Source organism: Myzus persicae, unplaced genomic scaffold (assembly GCF_001856785.1).
Source record: "Myzus persicae strain clone G006 unplaced genomic scaffold, MPER_G0061.0, whole genome shotgun sequence".
NCBI lineage: Eukaryota > Metazoa > Arthropoda > Insecta > Hemiptera > Aphididae > Myzus > Myzus persicae.
In genome coordinates this window covers 28957-45646 of record NW_019103871.1, presented here as the reverse complement: position 1 = coordinate 45646, position 16690 = coordinate 28957, and the positions used below count along the sequence as shown (strand labels likewise).

The window sequence follows — 16690 nt, the reverse complement described above, 5'->3', positions numbered from 1 at the left end:
TATCTATTGTTTTAAATACTAGGTTTACAAACCGTATGAGAAAACAATTACATAGTATAATAAATTGTTTGCAGCTTTACATTTTATACAAAATGAAACTGCAAGTATAGTCTTATAGATACCTAGGACCTACCTATACATCAATAATATTTCATTGAAATTAAAAATACACTATCATTAAATGGTGTTCAATGCTGCAGGTCAGTCATCTACAGTCAAGGTTCATTTTTCGAAAGCAGAAATAATAAACCTCACCTAGGTACCTACCTATAAATTATAATTGAAAATAATAAGTGTATTAAACGTTCTCATACCGTCTCAATATTATAACTTATACAACTTTAATATAAATTACAATAATATAATGGTACAGTGATTATTGTTTTTAATAGTCTACACTGACTACACTAATATTTAAAAGGCGATGCTAAGCGTTTTTAATAGAAAACCCTCATTTGTCCTTACACATTACATATTATTAAAATACATTGATCAGTAGTATGAATGTTTTTGGAGATGAAAAAAATATTATTACTATTTTATTGCATTGTAACCTATACCTATCATTGTTTAGGATGTACTTTTTTAAACGACAGCATACGTTTTGATTTTATACATCGTAGCAGGGCATTAATCTAAGAATTTCAATACATAAAAATCGAATTTCGAACGAGTAGTTACTAGTTAATAATATTTTATTAGTAGGTATTTAAAGTTCAGATGAGAGGATGGAAGTGGACCAATATTTTACGGTGTAGGTACCCACCTCCGATCCATCTTCACTCAGTTCACTCCGTTCATTTATACTTACTTTTGCTTTGGAATCTGATACGATATAAAAAATGTATGCCGTATGGTGTCGTTGACAAAAGTATAAACCTAAGAAACGATACCCATTAAAAATAAGATTTATTTGATAAGGGGCTACCTATTTTTTAGTCTTATACCTTATGGACTTCCAGGTTCAAATTATATAAAAAAAAATAGTAACAATTCTAGTTTAGCAACCTATTGATTTTTGGGTTTTTTTCCAAAATGTGTGTTTTATGGTGTCTTATAAGAATGTAAAAAAAAGGTCAACGGACTTCGTTTTGAAATTATCGGTGAAAAACTTCAAAAAGTATATTTTTTTCGTTAAAAAAAAAAAAATACTTAGAATTGAATATGTTTTAATTTTTTTTTTTAAATGTGTGGTTTTTAAAGCTCAATATAGATTGGTGAAATCAAAACTTACCTGACGTACTTACTTTTGAATTTTATACGTTTTTACGCCGTTTTTTGATTTTTTTTTACATATTCTAACGACTTAAAGTAACATAACAATATTAAAATGGCTTCCTTCGCCTGCCGTCTCCAGTCGCCAAAGTTTCGAATGAATCGATTCTTATGAGTTTTTAAGCATTTTATTTGTGTGCACTTTAATTCGTACACCTAGGTGTCTATGATCTATCAAAGTTAAATAGCTTAAAGCCGGATTCACAGCTACGTTGTGTGTCATGTCATGACATGGTAACTATATGGTTGTAACTGGTACCAATATGGTTCAAAAGTTGAGCTTTAGGCTATGATCAATTCTTGGTATACTCGGTTGCAACTTGTTTATTACACCATGATAACAAAAAAATAATGTCCAATCACAAAGCGATTTGATCAACACAATGTGACACACGACGTAGCCTGCTGATGTAAATGCGCGATAGAATTCTTTCTACTATAAACCGTGGTACACTGGTACCTATATTATGTACTATTACTGCGGTCTAGCGAACGAATTTTAGTGATCCATACTTCTATAGTGTTAACGCTGCTGCTATCTACCTAGGTATATTCAGAACTATATACATACCTACGTCCTATTACCAGGTAAGTAATATAGATTATAGAGTGACTGCCGACTGGTATAATAAAAGCATTAAGCAGTTAAGATATATTCTAATTATAGTCTAGGCGGTGGCTGGCTGCGGCTAGAGGGTGTTTAGCACCTTAAATTATTTTATTAGACCTCTCTCTCCAAATAACTTGATGAATTGTGTACTTGTATGCACCTACTTGTGTGCTCGTGTATTCATGTCTATAATGTGGTGAATAAAAATTTGGCAACTTGTTACCTACAGAACAGCAAACCAAAAAATGATGATATTACAATAATAAATTTGCAACTAAAGGTAACAAGGTAGGTTCCCTGGACACTATCAATGGCGGATTTTCGATATTTTTCTGGGGTGGAGGTCCTGAAAATAATAAATATTTCAAAAGTACAGTTTTTTTTTGATTTTTTATAAATCTATATTAAAAGTTGAAAAATTAAAAATAATTATTTAATATATTTTGTTAGTATATCGTTTGAAATACGTACATAATATATTATACAAAATAAATATATTAAATTATTAAGTATTAACCCTGTTAATCCGCCACTGGGACAACTTACTTACAATTCGCATTCCGTAATAAAATTATTGTTGACTGTTGTTATTCTATTAACCTATTTAACCTTTCCCTCCAATTTCTTTGCAAATTATTGTTTCCGACGCTTTAGCTTATGGTTCGATGTATCGACCGTATCTCAAATACAAAAAAAATCGACATACCTCCTCTTCTGATTGGTCCGTGATGATAAAATTAATGATTACACAAAGTTTAATATCAACGGATTGGCCACACTGACCCAACAACATCGGCCCACCGCGGCGGCTTCCACACGTAATCAGAAACATAACCTGTAAAAATTATATATTTTCTAATGTTGTCTAATGTCGATTGAAACTTTCTGAGTCGAAAGTCTCGTATCGCTCCGTTTACGCTTTCCAGTTATTATTTTTGTTCCGTCTTCTTGGCTTTTTTTAGTGACTCCCGACAGCTACCGTCTCGTCTACCATGGCTAAGAAAAAAGATTCCGAAAAGCACGAAGACGGCCAAAGAGGAGGAAAGTACAATAAGGACGACGCCGATGCCAATGAATTGGAAAATTTCGTTGACGACATTACCGACGAAGGTGAGACAGAAAATAATTGATCATAGAGATTTTACTCATCCGTTTGACTTCGTCATTTTTAGAGCTGCTCGGTGACGTATTGCAGAAGAGACCCAAAGTGTCCGATGGCGTTGACACCGTCATTATTGTTGACGGTGTTCCCCAAGTCAACCCCGAACGCTTCGACAAACTCAAGGTAGTTATCACCAAGATATTCGCTCAGTTCGGTAAAATTCTCAACGATTACTATCCAAAATCCGAGAATGGTCACACTAAAGGGTAAGTGATTTTTTAACATTCAATTTTCTACCTATGTTAACATTAATTTTGATAGAACCATTGTTTTCTTTTATTAGTTACATATTCATTGAATACGAAAAACACGAAAGTGCATTAGAAGCTGTCACTCAAGCTAATAATTACAAGCTTGACAAACAACATACTTTTTTAATTAACTTATTTTCTGACTACAAAAAGTGAGTTAAATTAACTTAAAGCTTTGTTTGGGTGTAATGATTAATATTATTTTTTATTTTAAAGATATAATGACATTCCTGAAAAATGGGAAGCTCCAACTCTGCAGCCATTCCCAGAAAGGCCTAATCTACAATATTTCTTAAGTGAGCCTGATGCATTTGATCAATATTATGTTTATAATGTAAACAGTCATATTGAAGTTTGGCTGAATAGTAATCCTCAGCCAACCAAATTAGTTGAACGTGAAGTAAGTACAATTATTTTTATTATTTTTACTTAATGAATAACATTGATTTTTTTCATTTTCAAGAAATGGACTGAATCTCTAATTATGTGGTCACCCCTTGGAACATATTTGGCAACACTACACAAACAAGGAGTTGTCCTTTGGGGAGGACCAAATTTCACAAATGTCTTGAAGCTCTCTCATCGCAACGTTCAATTTGTTGATTTTTCTCCTTGTGAACAGTAAGTCTATAAGACATTTTTGGGTCATTAGAGCATAAGAGCATTTTTAATACTTTATTTACTACTAGTTCCATCCTTGTTTTTCCAATTTAGATATCTGGTGGCTTATGCTCCATTAGATAATGGTGAACAAAAGTTGACCATTTTTGATATTCGTACTGGTGCCGAAAAGCGGTCATTTATTTCAGATGCTCCAATGGCTGGTAATGTATTAAGGTGGTCTAAGGATGACAAATATTTTGCCCGGATTGGACATAATACTCTGAGTGTTTATGAAACTCCCGTAAGTATTTAAAAGGTAACAAAAATATTTATTTTACACATCTTAATTAAATAATATTTGTTTTTAGTCTTTTGGTCTGTTGGATAAGAAAAGTATAACAGTCAATGGTATTCGAGATTTTAGTTGGTCTCCTAGGGACAATGTACTCGCCTACTGGGTTGCTGAAGATAAAGATGTACCAGCTCGAGTAGTTCTATTAGAAATACCAAGGTTAGAAAAAAATTACTATATATTTAAACAATATTTATGTATTATTTTACTCTTATGTAAAAAATATTCTAACATTATATACTAATTTTAAAATATTGCTTTTTAGCCGTAAAGAAATCCGAGCAAACAATTTGTTTAATGTAGCAGACTGTAAAATCCATTGGCAAAAAGCTGGTGACTACTTATGTGTTAAAGTTGACCGTTATGCTAAAATCAAACGTGAGAAGGGAGATGTTAAATACAGTGTAAGAATTTATCTAGTCTTTTTGTTTTTCATATCTTATGAGTTATAATAATGTTTTACGCTTAATAAGGTATTTTTATTTTTATAGGGTATGTATTTCAATTTTGAAATATTCCACATGAGAGAGAAAAATATACCTGTGGACAGTGTGGAAATTAAAGAACCAATTCATGCATTTGCTTGGGAACCAATTGGTTCTAAGTTTGCAATTATTCACGGTGAACCTAGTAATAATAGTGTAAGCTTCTATAATGTAAAATCTGGTCAAGCTCCAGTCTTATTAAGTAAGTTAAACTAATTGCAACATTATAATGTTTAGTTTCAAAAACATATTACATCTAATTTTATAATAAAAAAAGTTCTAAATGTGTGTACATGTAAATGCTATTATGCCATGTATCTAATACATGCATAGCATAATTGTACCATTATTAAGTTTTTAAATTTAAAAATGTAATTAAATGTGAACTAAAATCATTTATATTAGTCGGCTGCTGACACATTTTAAATGGTTTACATTATTTTCTTATAGAAAAGTTAGACAAACATTTCTGCAGTCATTTGTTTTGGTCTCCTGCTGGACAATACATTGTTATTGCTGAAATCCGGGATTCTGGCGCTTTAGAATTCGTTGACACCGCAGACTTCACCACTATGTGTTCAACAGAACATTATAAAGCAACCGATATTGAATGGGATCCAACTGGAAGATTTGTTGCTACTGGTGTTAGTTCATGGAAAACTAAGGTATGAATATATTTAAAAATATTTTTGGCGTGACATTGTGTATTGAATGTTAATTTAACCAGACAAGTTATAAATAGTTGAACTGTTATTATAAATTCCTCTTAATATCAAATACAATTTCACAAAATTGATCTGTAATGTCTGTAATTATTGATATCATTAATAATACTGGTTCAAATAAATTTAATGTCGTTGAATGTAATTTTCAATTCATTATTTTCCAAAGTGTACTGTCTCTACTAACCTCCCTCACAAATAATAATAAAATGATTAACTGTAGTATTGCTTCAGTTTAATATTTTATTTGCATTTAAAGAAGTTTTTCCATAATGATTTTTGTAAAATGTAACATTTTAAATTTCATTATGACAATTTTACACTTTTTATTTGTGATGTAATGTTGTATCGATATTTTTTAGGGAGATACAGGCTATTGGATATGGTCTTTCCAAGGAAGAATATTGAATAGATTCAATACAAATACCTATTGTCATATGCAATGGAGACCTAGACCCCCTACTTTGTTGAGCGCTAAACAACAAAAGGATACCAAGAAAAGTTTGAAGAAATACACTTCTCAGTTTGAGACTAAAGACAAAATGCGAATGACCAAAGCCTCTAAAGTATAATCAAAGTTATTTTACAACTAATGCATTTGATTCTAATTTGATATTTATTTTTAAATAGGAAGTCATCGATAAACGTCGAAAATTGATTAAAGAATTCGAAGAATACCGCAGCAAACGTTTAGAGGATTGGAATAAACAAAAGGCTGAAAGAATGGCTATTAGAAGTCGTAAGTGAAATTGTTTATTTATTTAATTCCACATAAAACGTAACACGATAGAACATATTCAATGATACGTTTGACATTTTTATCATTCTATTTTAACTAACTAGATAGGTATGATCACATCAATACGTGTTCTCGTCCAAACTAGCAAACCACGCCTACCATAGTTCTTGTTATTTCATTAGTCTTATTAATTTTGATGCCAATAATTTATAGTATGTGAATATTACATCAGTAATACAAGTAAGTCTTAACAGTATACTTAACCCTAGTCAAATCAGAAACAAAAATTAATTCTAAGAATCAAAAATAAATAATTTAAGTTAAATTAGTTTTGATAATAGTATTGATATTAATATTCTTGTATTGATAATATGAGAATAGGAGAACTGCGTAAATAATAGTCTGTGGGCCTGAAATGTGCTTGTCAGTAAAAATGTGATTATACCTGTCTTAGTCATGTTCTAAATTATGCATGCTCTCATGTTCGAAACACTTCTCAATAAGATACTAATTATTATCGTCTGTGTTGTATTCATTCTAACTATTTTGTTTCAGATATTGATACCGATGAACTAGATTCAGATGATAAAAACGTGCAGGTAGAAAAGGTCGAATTTTTGGTCAAAGAAGAAGTAACTGTAATTGATTAAGCTCTTTGAACGATTTTTGATGTAAACAAAATATTCAAATTGTCTTTTTTCCTTGTATTTGCAAAAGAACAATAAATACAATTTTGTCTCGAAACAATACATACGCCATTTAATATGGCCATCATAGTCCTTATTCTTATAAATATTTTCAATACTATATTATGTAAATTAGGCTTCAATTTAAATTTCAAATACAGAAGAAAAATAAATATCTGTCCAATAGGGTTTGTTCTAATAATTAAATTATATTATCTGTAATCACAAATACAATTTTACATGTTAATTGTTTTATTTATTTCATAAGTACATGTTCAAACATTTTTTTATAATACTACTTGCGTGTATTATATAATTATTATTAATATAATATATATTATTATTTATTTATAAATAAATATCACAATTGCCAACTAGGTATAATTATTACACAGTGATCACATATTTGTTAATGTTAATTATTGATATATGACAACGACAACAAAAATAATCATTACCGCGTGAGATTAATGGAAAACAAAAGATCAATTAAATCGGAGTACATGATGTTATTGCTACAATATAAAATTAGCGACTAAGTGATTAATTACAGTATCTTGCCTGCAACATAAATTATTGTAACAATTGACTTAATATTTTGTTATGACTTATACGTGATTGGTTAGCTAATAGAAAAAAAAATTACATATAATATACTTTAAACATAACAACATTAGTTAATTATTATTGGTTTGACACGGAAAATCATAAATTGTCTGCTAGAAAAAAAAAAGCGTTATTCGTAAAGAAATGTTAATAGTTGAGTAAAAACTAATACTAAACTTATTATTCAAACAGTTATAAATTCAAAGCACAATAATAATATTAAAGTATATACCCTCATAAGCAATCTAACGACTATCATTGATTTATTCAGTTTGCGTTAGTTACATATTAATACCGCTGATAATAAATAACTGGAAAAGATTTCATAGAAATAGGTACAATGCTGAGTATCGATCAACAACATTAACTACTGTTGGCTAATCTCGGTTCACGAATTCTACATTAATGATTTACACGTCCCAAATGGCATGGTTAAAGACACAACAATAAAAGGAAGACTAGTCATTAATAGTTTTAACTACTAATTAGTTAGTAGATGATATCATTATATTTTTTTAGTAAAATGAGAATGTGGGTATATTAATAAATTCAAAATGTCTTTAAATAAATATTAGAACCTCTCAGTGGAGAAATTTCGCATGAGATCATTTTCCACAGAAATTTCAATCAGTATAAATTTATAAGTTCTGTAGGCATGGAAACATAATATGGCTATGCTAACTGTATCTCAAGATAAATGGAGTACACACGGAAGCATATTATTGAAAAATTAAATGTTAATATTTAGACACATTTATAAGGGAAGAATCAATTTCCGTACAATACAGTATTAAGGTTTCCTAACGATAACTGTCTAATATTTTAACTGACTAATAACTATTAACAACTATTACATATTTAAATATTTAATTAATAACACATTACATTATGGGTTTTAACGAGTAATTGACTAAACTTGTATTAACTTTTAAGATTCTTTATTATTCTTAAAATAATTCACTTCAAAAAGCCCTGCATCTACTATTAATGATTAGTTTGATTCATGTTTGTAATAACTTTTAAGGAAATAATTTAAATTAAACTTGGCTGTATAAAACAACACTGATACGCTAAATGATTTTTTTAAATTTAGTATAATTATTAGTTCTTGGACATCATAAATTTTAAAGTGAATTATTATTTATTCCATTTTATATTGGCAAATAAATAAACATTAAGTAAGCTTAAAAATTAAGTACTTTCTAGAATATAATTATAAATACTTAGTCTTATATTAGAATTTTTCAGATTATTAATCACAGAACAAAATCATGAAACTTGGTCTACAAAAATAAATCCTATAACTGAAAAATCAGCAGTAAAATGTGAATATTTTATTTTTGAGACTGACAACTCCATTAATCGTATATAATACTGTTTTCAAAAATAAATTGTATACAATAATCAAATAGGGTAGTATACATTTAATTTAATGATCTTCTATAACTTATAATCATTAAAACTGATTTTTACCAAAAACATAAGAAAAAGGTTATGCTCATTAATGTTTAATAATACTTACAAAGCTGAGATACTTAAGTAATGTCAAGAAAATAGGAAATAGTATTAATTTATCTACAACAACAAAATTACAATTCAACTATTAAACTGTTTAAGTTTCTAAATCCTAATAATATATTATAACCAGTCGTATTGCCATTAAATACACATTTGAAATCGGACCTTTTAAGACCTAATATTGAAATTTTTCTCTTGAATGAGATAACAAATTATAAAATAACTTCATCAAACAAAAAAAGTCTGAATAAAATGTTGATAATTTTCCTATGTATGCATGTCTCCAATGTCTTATTTGTATAACAAATATATCGTTTAGTTGACATTCATACAGTCATTATTACGAACAAAAAACCGTTGAACGTACAGAGTAATTATTTACACATAACACTGGGGATTATATTTATATTGTTGGTAGGTAAAATCAATTAAGATCTAATTTTAAAAAACGATTGTAATTTTTACCAATGTTTTGATTGGCTATTAAGTAAATAATTTTGCATTATTATTATTTTCGAGAAAGACGTTATGTCCAGAGTGGAAAATAAGTTTTCTGGAATAAAGTTCTCGTCGATAATGTAATTATTTCCATCAAACGCCCCCGCAATCAAGACATGTTCACAAAATTATTTAACAGAATAATTAAGAACAATAATGTTGTCATTTTTGGTTGATTCCTTGGACATGCTCACTATAGCTTCTTCATATGACGGTGGTGGTAGGTCACTTCCTTCTTCGCTGTGACTGCCAATCAACTGTTCGTAAGACGGGGGCAAAGTTAGTTCGCTTACCGTGCGTATCGGCAACGAATACTGTTGTTGAGCGTCGGCCAACTGCCCCTGTTGAGATCGTATGTCCTGGGGCACACGAAATGGAAAATAAGATCTCCGGCGAACAAGAATAACGAAACAACTGCGGTTCTTACCTCTATCTGTTGGCGGATAACCATGTCGATGACGCGGCGCCTCCGTAAGTACAGTACGTTCCTGATGCCGATCATGACGGCCGAACAGATGCACAGCGGTCCGACCATCCACATGTGGCCCAGGTTGGCGAACACGGTGTCGTCGAACGCCCCGAACGAGAACACCGATATGATGGAGCCCAACGTGAACAGGAACACGGATATCAAGAAATACGAATACGTAACACAGTCGCAGGAGCTGCACGACCGACTCATGTCCTCTGTTAGATGCACTCGCTCCCACATATAGTAGGCTTCCATTTCAAACGCATTTCCGCACTTCCAGTGCGCGCGAAAGGAACGGACGCGAACTACAAACTGCGAAGACCACGAACGTCACGAATTATTCAGCAAACGTCGTCACTCCACCGTGACAGATCGTCATGATTTATGTTTACGTTCGCTTCCCGTTTGTGTACACTGTGCGACGACGAAGATGTTGTCTTTTTCGCCCTCAGCCTGTGATTACTTTCGTCCGTTATCAATTTCAATTGTTATTGTCTTTTATCATCGTCGTACACGACGACGACGAGACGGCCGATCCATATCGACGAGACGAATATTATCCACCTCCACCTCCACTCAGTTGCGTGCCGCCGCCGCCGTCGTCGTCGTCTGAAGAGTGGGAGATGTTGTGTACGCAAGCCGCTAGAAGCGCTGAACGTCGCTGTACTCTTGACCGATGAGATATTGTAATTTGTATTTAGTCGTGGTTTACATATTACTGTATTGGTCCAATTGCTCCCTGTTTTCACCACCAAATTCTTCGGTGGTAAGTGGTACTTCAGAATTCAACTCTGCTCACCCCGTCATCGCCGATTGTATTATACTTGTGACTTTTCGTGATGGTCGGTAGGGACCGCTCACTATTTTAGTCGCTACTCGCGAGCACGCGGCCACCGGCATTCGATGACTTTTTGACAGTAACACAAAACATGTAAAATATCTACTGACTTAATACCCACGCAAATACGGCAAAATACACGATTCTCATATACGCTTTACAGTTTGGTGTTCACAGAACACATTGTACGTCTTTATAGTGAGTACCGTAGTAGTTTGTGGTAACAGTATACGGTCAGTACACACTTTTCATCAAGTCACAATACGTCTTGATCGTTAACACTTGTAAAATTCGTCAGTTTTGTGCTGGATCCGAGCCTTTCTGGTTCAAGTATTTTTACAGTCTAGATTGCAAACATTGACACTTCCCTATGGATGAAAAGGAATCCAATGAAAATCCTAAAGTCTCCCAGTCGTCTCTGGTCAGCACTGAGGTTAAGAGTGTCATACCAAAAAACAGGTTGGTAATAAGTGGACACCATAATCGGTAGGCCTAACAACTTTGAAATAAACCGCACGTATCGTGGTCTGTACCTGCTGCAAGTTGGTTTTGAAAATGAAATTTGTCGATTTTCTCAGGTCAGAAGTCTTGAAGTGGAATGGCTGGGGATATAGAGATTCAAAGTTTAAAGTTACCGACCAGGGAATGATTCGTTTCACTGGCAATAGGTAAACGCTATTTTGGTTTGATAACAATTGGTTTTGAGTTTTTGAATGTATTTCAATCTTGAACGGATTACAATACGAAAAAGTTGTAAAATTAATGATGAATTGTTCCCAATCCAGGTATTCTATTGGAGAAACAGATTTGCCTTTTTTCACTCAATGGGTTCAACAAGTATTAAATATTGACTTAACTCTAAGGAATGTGCCTAGAGAGAAGTTCAGTTCCTTAGAGATTCCACCCTCCCGTGTATCTACCAGTTTGTATCAGTTTTATTTAATGCAATGACTTTTGCTTATAAGTTATTACAAAATAATTTTTAATTATTTTCCAGACCTTTTAAACACATTGAAAGAAATGAAAATTGACCATACGACAGACGGACCAGCTAGGCTTTTGCGATCTCATGGACAAACGCTTTATGATATTTATTCCCTCAGATATGGTAAATGTTTTCCACGCATTTGTGATTTAGTAGTCTGGCCTGGTATGTATTTAGTTTTGAGTTTTTTTGTGATAATTGTTACGTTGCAACAAGAATATTTTTTAATTAAGCAAATCATGACGACGTGATACGTATAGTTGAATTAGTCAATGTGCACGACATTGTACTGGTTCCGTTTGGTGGTGGAACTAACGTATCTGGAGCAGTATCATGTCCTACCAATGAAAATAGATGTATAGTCAGTGTGGACACTTCACAAATGGTAATTGTACTAGTACCTACGATATTGCGATATCTGGAAAATTGAAATGAGCTTTGATATATATTTTTTCTTTTGTAGAATCGTTTTTTGTGGTTGGATGAATCAAACTTACTGGTGTGCTTTGAAGCCGGAGTCATTGGTCAAGATTTAGAAAGAGAACTAAACAAACGAGGCTATACATGTGGACATGAACCCGACTCTTATGAGTTTTCTAGGTATTCATTGAAATAAAAAAAAAAAACTCGAGTGTAGCCTTTGTAGCAATCATTAAAGTAGTAAGTTTCCTTTTATTGTATTTACTATTATTAAGTATTACAATCGTTTTGTTTAGTTTAGTATTTTAGTCATATTTTGTGTGCGTTGTTAAAATGTATTAATACATTTTTCTTTTATTTTTAGTATTGAAACTTGCATGTGTTTAGTGAATACAGCTGTATTTTTAGTATTATTAATTATTATTTAACTGGAAGAAGGGTATAATCAGTAATATTGTATGTTAAACAAATCAGTTTAGGCGGTTGGGTCGCTACTAGAGCGTCAGGCATGAAGAAAAATGTGTATGGCAACATTGAAGATTTAGTAATTGATGCTAAAATGGTCACTTGCAGAGGGGTGGTAGAAAAAAACAGTAAGGTCCCAAGAATGTCAAGTGGGCCTGATTTTCAACAAATTGTCTTAGGGTCAGAAGGTTTGTTTATTGATAAATTATAATCCACAGTATTTTAGATTCATTATTGTTTCTATATTTTAGGTACATTAGGCATAATTACAGAAGTCACCTTAAAAATTCGACCTCTCCCAGATTGTTGGGTTTATGATTCTGTGGTTTTTCCTGATTTTGAATCGGGAGTAAAATGTATGAGAGAAGTAGCCAAACAAGTATGTTTTTAAATATAAACTTCACAATTACTGTTTAATTAATTAATCACGTTTAAATCTGTAGAGATGTCAACCTGTTTCAATACGATTAATGGACAACACACAGTTCAGATTTGGTCAGGCGTTACGTCCTGTTGAAAACACATATGGAAACTTGTTAGACACTTTCAAGAAATCTTATTTGACTCATGTTTGTGGTTTTCATTTAGAGTCTATATGTGTTATGACACTCCTTTTTGAAGGTGAATTTTTATACCTACTGTTCGGTAGCATTGTCTATGTACAAACAATGCTACAAGATGCGAATATTTGACTTTTTTGATAACTTGTAGCAAATGATTATCGGCAGAGTTTTTGCTAATAATTTAATTTAAAAATAACCAACCACCTGCAATATATTTGTCAACAAATTTATCATTGTGCATGTGAATATGTTAAACTAGTAAATTATTATGACTATTTTGTGTTCAGTAACAAATTGATATGACAATGTTGCTTGACAGCTAACAGTTAAAAACATTTCCAAATTGTGTTATTCAAAAATATACTGCCAATAAGAACTGTTTGCTATTGTGTTTTACTCACATGCAATTTACTACTAATAGTATTTTGTTCTAGGTAAACGGTCTAAAGTAGTTTCGCATAGAAGGTGCATCGCTAAAATAGCTGTCTCTTTTGGTGGTATAACGGCAGGAGAGAGAAATGGAGAGCGTGGTTATATGCTGACCTTTGTTATAGCTTACATACGTGTAAGAAAATTAATTTTATATTTTTATTAAGTTGATAAATTCTAATAAAGATATTATTTAGGATCTCGCCTTAGAATACAGAGTTGTAGCTGAATCGTTTGAAACATCAGTATCCTGGGATAAAACTCTTAGTTTATGTGACAATGTCAAAAAAACCGTAGCAAATGAATGCAATAGTAAGTGAATAATATAATAATTATATTATTAATTCTGACTGACCTATTTTGGGAAAAATTTTGTTTTTATTTCTTAGAGCTTAATATCAAGTATTATTTAATTAGCTGTCGCGTAACACAGACATATGACTCCGGTTGTTGTGTTTATTTTTATTTTGGATTTAATTGGACCGGACTAGACGATCCAGTATCAACTTACCATCATATTGAAACCATAGCCAGAGACACTATTATGGCTTCTGGAGGGTCTATATCTCATCATCACGGTGTGGGTAAACTACGGGCACATTGGTATGAGAAACACATGTCTAAAACAGTACTGTCACTTTACAGTGCGTCTAAAAAGATGCTAGACCCGAATAATGTGTTTGCTAATGGTAATCTTATTAGTTTTCCACTGTCCAAAATATGAACAGCAATGTGGAATATAGTCACATTTTAGTGTAAGTCTTCAACAAATACAATTTTTTATATTGATATGGTCGTTATTTATTATAATATGATGTTTAACCTTTTTAGTTTTTGAAATTGTTTCCTGTAAAATACATGGGCAACATTAGTTTAGAAAAAAATTATCAATAACTTCAGTGTAGGTATATTTTGCTTTTTTAATAAATATTAACACCAATGGTGAAAAATTCTTATAAAAATATATTAAATTTGAATTGTTGATTATCGTCTATATTTATAAAACATTTGATACAATCATCTTTTCAAACAACAAAGTAATATTATTTTGTACCTAACCACATGCACATAATAATATGTAGTTGAGGCGGTAAATATAAATTAAAGAATACAACATATTTTAGCACCTAGTGGTATTTTTCTGTGGATGTTTAATTTGACTAATTAGTATGAAGTTTAGGAAAAGATAATTATTATTTATTTATATTTATACCTAGTTACTTTGGAGTTTTGGTCACCAATTGATTTTGATGGTTGGATTAATATATGTATCCGGCACATTTTAGGTCTAATAACTTCAGCTTCGAAAGTTTTGGCATCCAATATATCCTTACTTTTCATAGTGTATTGTATTTCTAATAAAATAATGCAAACATGATGAAATTCATGAAGCATACATATTGCAATTTAAATTACTCAAGAGGCAAAAGATGAACACACTTTAGAATGACCAATCGTGACGAATTTGCAAAAAACAGTGAGAAGTCTTTGATTGTTCACTATACAATATAAACGTTTCTCAATATTTAAATAGATGTTGGTATTTTTTTTAAATGTAATTTTCAAATATATTTATGATTAATGGTATACAACATTTTACTTACCTCGTACGTCAGAATTAACATTATTTTGTTGATTGCTTTGCCGAGAAAATGTTTTTGGTTTTATTGTTGTATGGACCAATAATTTAAATAAATCTGTTTTGATTGTAATTATCTTAGTAAACAAATCAGTGATGTTTTAATATAAATAATAAAAAAACTTGTGTATCCATTGAACAATGTCTTGATTGGAATTTCCCTCCAAAAAGTAAAAATTGTTACTAATTGTAATTAAAAAAATATACGTATTTTTTACTCCAAAATGTATGTCTTGAATCTTAATTTATTTTTTTTATTCTAATATACTAATTTACCTATTTTCTGCGTACTCATGATATTTTTTATTTTCAAATCAAATCAACAAAAAAAAAAAAATATTAATGGAGGATGTGGTTATTTGAGTCACAAAATAATTGATCTGTAGAATATTACAGTCAACTGTTAATGTACTTATGAGAATTAAGAATAATAATTATATACATACAGTAGAAACTAGGTTAACTGTCACTGTTGGGACCGGAACTATGACAGTTAATAGAATACATACAGTTAACAGAAATTTCACAATAAACTACAAAAACACTGATCCACGCACACAGGCTACTCTGAGTCAGTCACTGATTAAATTAAATTAAAATGTATTCAATTTGTTCGTTTATGTTACAATCATTTCATATTTTGGATATTACTAACTATTTTTTATATATTTGATGGTCACTGCATTAGGCCCTGCGACAAGTTTATCGCAATCGCCTCATAATCTATTTTTTGATTTTGACAATGACCTTTTTATTTCTGTATAATATATTTTTATGTAGACATACTCTGTATTGTGGCTCAAATTTTTCGAATTATTTGTTAGTTAAAATGTACAACATTTTTAATTCCAATAGCTAGTTGAGACTTGCCAATTCCTCATAAGTTATACTACTCTCAGTAACCTAAAAATCTCAAAAATATAAATGCTCTTTTCTTATAAATATTTTGAGTTTAAATTTGGACATTTCAGAAAAGAATAATGATTTAAACCATTTGTTTGTAATTTAAAAATATTTTGCATGGTGTAATGTATATCATAATTTTCAAGATATTTAGACTAATTAACTTTACACAGTTATATGCTAATGGGTTATTACCCTGGGGTGGGGGCAGGCAGTCTATGATAAAACTAAAAATCTGTAAGATGAAAAGACACTATTGTCCCCTCAGATTATGTATAGGGTTACATCACTTATGTAATACGAGAGTAAAGACTTATAATATTACTAGCTGTAATCAACTTATAAGTCAATAACTATTATTTAATGCATGACATTTATTTTTGCTAAGACTAATTTAACCTATTGTATGACTAACAATTGGATAAAAAAGATCGTAAAATTAGAAAATGAATAAACAAACACATAGCTC

General features: G+C 31.1%; 3 protein-coding genes across 4 annotated transcripts; 2 read left to right on the top strand and 1 right to left on the bottom strand.

Moving 5' to 3' along the window:
* Positions 1-2720: 2720 nt before the first annotated feature.
* LOC111035694 (eukaryotic translation initiation factor 3 subunit B) lies at positions 2721-6948 on the top strand. The gene is made up of 13 exons (XM_022317419.1): positions 2721-2995; positions 3058-3253; positions 3331-3450; positions 3515-3698; positions 3762-3919; positions 4013-4202; positions 4270-4412; positions 4519-4657; positions 4745-4940; positions 5189-5403; positions 5823-6026; positions 6091-6199; positions 6755-6948. The coding sequence occupies exons 1-13, from the start codon at positions 2878-2880 to the stop codon at positions 6847-6849; spliced, it is 2067 nt and encodes a 688-aa protein (XP_022173111.1). The 5' UTR covers positions 2721-2877; the 3' UTR covers positions 6850-6948.
* A 726-nt stretch (positions 6949-7674) lies between these two features.
* On the bottom strand, positions 7675-10234 carry LOC111035689. Its single transcript, XM_022317411.1, has 2 exons — positions 9935-10234; positions 7675-9866 (listed from the first exon to the last, which is right to left on the bottom strand). Exons 1-2 carry the CDS (start codon positions 10232-10234, stop codon positions 9636-9638), a joined length of 531 nt encoding a protein of 176 aa, XP_022173103.1. The 3' UTR covers positions 7675-9635.
* A 430-nt stretch (positions 10235-10664) lies between these two features.
* Positions 10665-15099, top strand: LOC111035688 (alkyldihydroxyacetonephosphate synthase). Of its 2 annotated transcripts, XM_022317410.1 has the most exons (13): positions 10665-11276; positions 11396-11485; positions 11603-11739; positions 11815-11967; positions 12036-12187; positions 12266-12402; positions 12697-12875; positions 12939-13066; positions 13131-13308; positions 13685-13815; positions 13877-13991; positions 14069-14434; positions 14511-15099. In XM_022317410.1, the coding sequence occupies exons 1-12, from the start codon at positions 11188-11190 to the stop codon at positions 14401-14403; spliced, it is 1824 nt and encodes a 607-aa protein (XP_022173102.1). In that variant the 5' UTR covers positions 10665-11187; the 3' UTR covers positions 14404-14434; positions 14511-15099. The 2 variants fall into 2 exon arrangements, with proteins under 2 accessions (XP_022173102.1, XP_022173101.1); XM_022317409.1 differs by having other exon boundaries at positions 14069-15099.
* Positions 15100-16690: the final 1591 nt, after the last annotated feature.

Excerpts from the sequence above, each read along its gene's own strand:
- LOC111035694 (XM_022317419.1), top strand. The coding sequence starts at position 2,878 with ATGGCTAAGAAAAAAGATTCCGAAAAGCACGAAGACGGCCAAAGAGGA. Across the intron at positions 2,996-3,057 it reads TGACGACATTACCGACGAAG|AGCTGCTCGGTGACGTATTG; the intron begins GTGAGACAGAAA and ends CGTCATTTTTAG. Across the intron at positions 6,027-6,090 it reads GAATGACCAAAGCCTCTAAA|GAAGTCATCGATAAACGTCG; the intron begins GTATAATCAAAG and ends ATTTTTAAATAG.
- LOC111035689 (XM_022317411.1), bottom strand. The coding sequence starts at position 10,234 with ATGGAAGCCTACTATATGTGGGAGCGAGTGCATCTAACAGAGGACATG. Across the intron at positions 9,867-9,934 it reads TTATCCGCCAACAGATAGAG|GACATACGATCTCAACAGGG; the intron begins GTAAGAACCGCA and ends CGTGTGCCCCAG.
- LOC111035688 (XM_022317410.1), top strand. The coding sequence starts at position 11,188 with ATGGATGAAAAGGAATCCAATGAAAATCCTAAAGTCTCCCAGTCGTCT. Across the intron at positions 11,486-11,602 it reads ATTCGTTTCACTGGCAATAG|GTATTCTATTGGAGAAACAG; the intron begins GTAAACGCTATT and ends TTCCCAATCCAG. Across the intron at positions 12,403-12,696 it reads GACTCTTATGAGTTTTCTAG|TTTAGGCGGTTGGGTCGCTA; the intron begins GTATTCATTGAA and ends TAAACAAATCAG.